The 6,106-nt window shown below is 48.6% G+C and overlaps 1 protein-coding gene across 1 annotated transcript in view; it reads left to right on the top strand.

Moving 5' to 3' along the window:
• Positions 1-6,106, top strand: part of PLA2G4E (phospholipase A2, group IVE) — a 79,332-nt gene that overhangs the window by 40,419 nt on the left and 32,807 nt on the right. The window contains exon 2 of the mRNA XM_010848059.1: positions 4,099-4,171. Coding sequence (XP_010846361.1) covers positions 4,099-4,171 — 73 coding nt within the window. The remainder of the gene's footprint in view (positions 1-4,098; positions 4,172-6,106) is intronic.

Raw genomic sequence — 6,106 nt, 5'->3', positions numbered from 1 at the left:
CCTGGGCCAAGGCCTTGGCTGGCTCCCCACTTGGAGTCCTCTAGCTGCCCTCTGAGGAAGTGGGTCAGGGGAACAGGCTTTGCCAGAGCCACTCTCCTGGATGAAAGATGACTCCTGCCTCCTCCCCAGATCAGATCAGAACACGTGCTCTGCCCACATAAGGACCCATGTGCCTGGAGGGGTCTGCCCAAAGGCACAGCTGTATTTCCAGAACCAGAAGAGAAGTGCTATGTACAGCCTTTGGTCCAAGTGAAAAGGCTCAAAAGGCAATCCCATTAGAGCAAGTGATTGACTTTGAAAATATTCAGTGTTTCAGAGTTAATCTCACAAAAAGAATCCTCAGACCTGTATGTGACAGTCAGTATGGCTTTGTTCCAACTTTGAGGCAGCTGTTGGGGAAAGAGGAGGAAAAGGCCCTAAAGATGACTTATATATGGATCTCAGGGACCAAGCAACAGCCTTCCCAGCCATTGTCCTATTGTTCTTGGTTAGAATTAAGCCCTAGGAAATTCCCTGGTGGTCCAGTGGTTAAGGTTTTTGCCTTCCAGTGCAAGGGGTGCAGGTTCGATCCTTGGTCAGGGAGCTAAAATCCCCCATGCCTCATGGTCAAAAATCCAAAACATAAAACAGAAACAATATTGTAACAAATTCAATAAAAGTCTTTAAAAATGGTCCACATCAAAAAAAGAGAGAGAGAGAAAGAGAGGGCAGGGACATATGTATGTCTGTGGCTGATTCATGTTGATGTTTGGCAGAAACCAACACAATTCTGTAAAGCAATTATCCTTCAATTAAAAAATAAAAAGAAACAAAAAAACAAATTAAGCCCCAGTAGAGCCTGGAAGGACAGACATCAAAATAACAATTCTCATGACAAGAAAAAAATTTTAATTACATGCAGTGATGGATAACTAAACTTCTTATGGTAACCATATGACAATACTAAATATATCATCAAATCATTATGTTGTATACCTCAAACTCATGCAATGTTATATGTCAATTATTTAATTTTTAAAATGAGCAATACTTTTATTATAAAGGTTTTATGAAATTAGAAACTATAAGAGAAGGGTCTGGAAAATAGTAATGTTACCAAATGCAAATCTGTATACCTGATGCACTAATGTGCACCTGATGTGAGGCCAAACAAAACCAAAATGCTGGAGTTTGGAACAGAGAAAGGTTCGTTGCAGGGCCATGCAAGGAGATAGGTCATGCCTTAAAAACTCCTGAACTCCCTAAAGCTTTCAGCAAAGCCCTTTTCTAGGAAAGACGAGGAAGGAGAGTGGTTGGTTGTTGCAAACTTTTTAGTGTCAGACCCTTTTTTTAAAATTGGGGTTTACTTGTGTTTCAATGTTGTGTTAGTTTCTGCTGTGCAGAAAAGTGAATCAGCTATTCGTATATATCCCCTCTTTTTTGGATTTCCTTCTCATTTAGGTCACCACAGAACACTGAGTAGAGTTCCCTGTGCTATACAATGGGTTCTCATTAGTTATCTATTTTAAACATAGTAGGGTATATATCGGAGAAGGCAATGGCTCCCCACTCCAGTACTCTTGCCTGGAAAATCCCATGGACGCAGGAGCCTGGTGGGCTGAAGTCCATGGGGTCGCTAAGAGTCAGACACGACTGAGCGACTTCACTTTCACTTTCCATTTTCATGCATTGGAGGAGGAAATGGCAACCCACTCCAGTGTTCTTGCCTGGAGAATCCCAGGGATGGGGGAGCCTGGTAGGCTGCCGTCCACGGGGTCGCACAGAGTCGGACACGACTGAAGCGACTTAGCAGCAGCAGGGTATATATGTCAACCCCAATTTCCAAATTCATCCCACCCGCTCTGCCCTCCTTGGTGTCCATACATTTGTTCTCTACATTGTGTCTCTATTTCTTCTTTGAAAATATCTGTACCATTTTTCTAGATTCTATATACATGCATAAATATATATTTGTTTTTTCTTTCTGACTTAACTTCACTCTGTGTGACAGTTTCTAGGTCCATCCACATCTCTGCCAATGGCACAGTTTCATTCTTTTTTATGGCCTAGTAATATTCCACTGTATATACGTGCCTTTGTTCTTGAGGTCAGGTCATGGTCAGGTCACAGTGTTCCTGTAAATCTCCACCAAACCAAATATTATCCTATTGGCTATACCTCAGTACAAAATGTTTTTGGTGTTAAAAACAAATATTATCCTCCATTCTGACAAGAAAGGGCAAGGTCTCAAGGCTCATCTCTTCCCCTCTGAGGTCTGGGCTCTGCTAAGAGGTGGAAGCTCCCTATGCAGGCCAGTTACCCTGCTCGGGAACATTTGTCCAGCATCCAGTCTAGGTCCTCCCACAGTGCTGAGGCTCAACTGAGGAGGCAGATCTCAGCTGGTAGCACCCTCAGGGCCAGGTCCTCAGACACTGTCCAGGTGACATCACTCAGGGAGCCAGGCACCCAAGACCCAGTTGGGCCTCTGGCTCCTCAGTACACCCAAATGAGGGCAGGTCCCCTGGACTGTGACCCATGGAGAGAGCTACCACCATTAGGGTTTGGAGGTGGGGATCAGGGAGAGGTTCGCTGCTGCTTCAAGGACTGAGCCCAGCCAATGGACAAGCTGTGGTGAGGGCTCTGGAGCTCTGTGGGACACAGCCCTCTGTCTGTCCCTGGTCCCCAGATCACCCACCGGCCTGAGGCTGGAGGGCCCTAGGGATAAGGCCATGATCAGCCTGCACTGCACTCTCTGCCCCAGGACCCCTGCAAGGCCAACTGAGTGGGTCCTCTCACCGGCCAAGATCAAGGTCTCCTGCTGTGCCCACCCTTCCCCTATTAGAGTAAATGTTCAGTAGATTATATTACAAATATTATCTGACAATAGCCAAGGCAGATGAACTATCTGTGGACAGTCTGAGTTGAAAATAAAAGTATTTATACATAGTGATCTTCTCTGAGTATTGGCATTTTGGGGACTCTTTTTCCTCACACTCTCATGGTTTCCCCTAAACCCTAATACTACTTTAAATAGAGAAGAATTGAATTTGCTCAAAAGGGTAGAAGGTGACTCTTGTAACATGGAGTGGATGACTCAGAGTGTAAAGGGTTCCTGTTCAGAGGCCTCTATAAACATCATTGGGTGGGTTGGAGGAGTCAGATGGTGTCTGCCTTGGGCACGGGCTGGAAGTGGACAGTAAAAAGACTCATGTAACGCAGACATAAAGGACAGACTTTTGGACACAGTGAGGGAAGGAGAGAGTGGGATGATTTGAGAGAGTAGCATTGAAATATATACATTATTGTATATAAAAATAGATAGCCGGTAGGAATTTGCTGTATGACACAGGGAACCCAAAGGGATGATTTGAGAGAGTAGCATTGAAATATATACATTATTGTATATAAAAATAGATAGCCGGTAGGAATTTGCTGTATGACACAGGGAACCCAAAGGGATGATTTGAGAGAGTAGCATTGAAATATATACATTATTGTATATAAAAATAGATAGCCGGTAGGAATTTGCTGTATGACACAGGGAACCCAAAGGGATGATTTGAGAGAGTAGCATTGAAATATATACATTATTGTATATAAAAATAGATAGCCGGTAGGAATTTGCTGTATGACACAGGGAACCCAAAGGTTGTACTTCGTGACAACCCAGAGGGATGGGATGGGGAAGGAAGTTTAAGAGGGAAGGGACCTATGTATATCTAGATGTGGTTCATGTTGATATATGGCAAAAATCATCTCAAAATTGTAAGTATCCTCAAATTAAAAAAAAAAAAAAGACTCCTCTAAGCCTGGGTAAAATGCTCAGGAAAAGGGCTTCCAACTCCAAGATCCAAATAGGAAAGACATGGCCAGAAGAGGCACGAAACTGTCCTTCCTCTGGGGTGTGTTGGCTCAGAGAGGATAGAGGACAAAGCCCCTCACCTGCACAGCCTTGGACTCCCTGGGGACCAGAAGCATTCTCCAGACCGCAGATGGTCCCAGGGGAGAGGTCACCAGAGTCTGGGCAGTGGGAGCCTGTCCAGGTTGAGCTGCTGTCTCCGCCAAGGCCACCTGCCACCACTGCATGAAGAGTGAGTCCAGTGTCCTCTCCACCCACAGGAGGGGCTGTCTCCATGCCACTTGCTGACAGTGAGGGTCATCCGCATGAAGAACGTCCGACAGGCCGACGTGGGTGAGTCTCCCCCTCCTTCTTCCCTCCCTCCTCTCCACTTCTGGGGCCAGGATGGAGACAGGCCTAGAGGGGAAATGGTCAGGGGTCGCTCTGTGTGTCTGTGTGCATATGTGTCTCTGTGTGTGTTCTGTATTCAAGTTGTATTTCAGACTTTGAGGTTTGTATCATTTTCCAGGCCCCTCCCTGTAGCTGCAACCTTGGTACAAGCAGCCCCTGCAGTCCTCACCCGGCTGTCCACCTCACTCTCTCCTCCCTGCTCTCCTCTCCCTGGGATCCTTTCCAGGAGTCAGCTTCCCCAACCCTGGGCATGAGTTTAGGGGCTGTTGAAATGGAAGGGGAGGCCCTTGGGGACCATGAAGCCAGTCAGCTCCAGTGCTCTTCTCAGGACCTGGATCCCAGACGGGCCCTACAGTGCATGCCAGGGCCCCAGTTCTGCATTCAGCCCATGGATATGGTTGACTCACCAGGGCTCTTTGTTCAGGGTCTTCTTGCTGCTTTAATTTCCCTTTCATCCCAGCCTCTGCTGCATTCCCAGGCCACAGGGGCCCAGGGAAGTCTCTGGTTTCAGGAAGAAATGAAGATATCTGGGTGGGTAGAACAAAAGCCCCTCCCTATGCTGCTCTCACCTCCCCACCATCCAGGGAGGAAGCCTGGTCCTCAAGGAGGACAAAGCTCTGTGTCAGGGCCCATGACTGAGGGGGTTCCCACTTACTGGCAACCACACAGGAATGGCCCAAGGGCTCCAGGTTCCCCAAAGCTCCTTTATATTGCCCTCACCCTGGGACTCAACTATGCTGGCCTGGGACTCAACTATGCTGGGAGAGCCTGACGCAAGGGGAGGCGTCTACATGCAAAGCAATCATGGAGTGGTAATAGGCAATGGCGGGCTTCCCTGGTGGCTCAGATGGTAAAGAATCTGCCTGCAGTGCAAAAGACCTAGGTTTGATCCCTGGGTCAGGAAGATCTTGAGAAGGGAATGGCTACCCATTCCAGTGTTCTTGACTGGAGAATTCCACAGACAGAGGAGCCTGGCAGGCTACCAGTCCATGGGGTTGCAAAAGTGGAACATGACTGAGCAACTAACACTCTCACTTTCTTTAATAGAGGATGACATTCTGATCTTGTCACCACAGGATTTAAAGGACACTGAAAACTGGGAGTAGCTAAGGAAGGCTGCTTTGAGAGCCTGAGGTCTGAGGGGACAAGATGTGAGCATCCAGAGGTCTGGGAGCCCAATCTGGGGGAGGACTCCTCCTGCATTCCACCCCCAGCACCTGCTGGGGGCCTGCCCGAGGCAGACACCACACATCCTCCTCAACCTGAGGGCAGTGCTGTGGGACCCATTTGCACATGAGGATTAAATGCCTCAAGCAGAATCAGTGTTTGATCCCAGGTCTGGCCTGCTGAGGGGTAGGAAGGACAAGCCAGGAGAAGGAGCCTGGGCTATTCAGAGGATGGATGGGAATCGAGGTGGCACCCTAGTCCTTGAGGCAGGGACTGCATGACCTCGAGGGCTTCTGTGCGGATGGAGCAGGAGCCCTGGGGAAGAGGCTGACAGCCTACTGCAAAGCTATCTCCGTAACACCACAGCGCAAGGATGAGTGTGGAGGTGGGGAAGGGAGGGCCCTACATCCCAGGAGAGAACAAAGGGACCAGGTAGGATTCAGACCCCGTCCACGGGACGGTGAGTGTCCAGAGCCCATGCCATCAGTTGCAGCCAGCATGGCTCTGTTCCCAGGTCGGCCAGGGGGCCATGGACTTCTTGGGCTTCTCAGGGCCTCCCAGGCCACCAGTAATTGATGTGAGGAGCCTGGAGTGTCCCCTGGATCCGGAGCCCGGTTGCCTCTTTTGCCTTCATTTCCACACCAGGGTGGGTTGTCAGACACCTCACCCCACTCCCCTCGGGGACAGGTCACAGCTTTGACATGCCTGCAG

The sequence above is a fragment of the Bison bison genome, unplaced genomic scaffold (assembly GCF_000754665.1).
Source record: "Bison bison bison isolate TAMUID 2011002044 unplaced genomic scaffold, Bison_UMD1.0 scf7180017864259, whole genome shotgun sequence".
NCBI lineage: Eukaryota > Metazoa > Chordata > Mammalia > Artiodactyla > Bovidae > Bison > Bison bison.
This window is presented reverse-complemented; position numbering and strand designations above follow the sequence as displayed.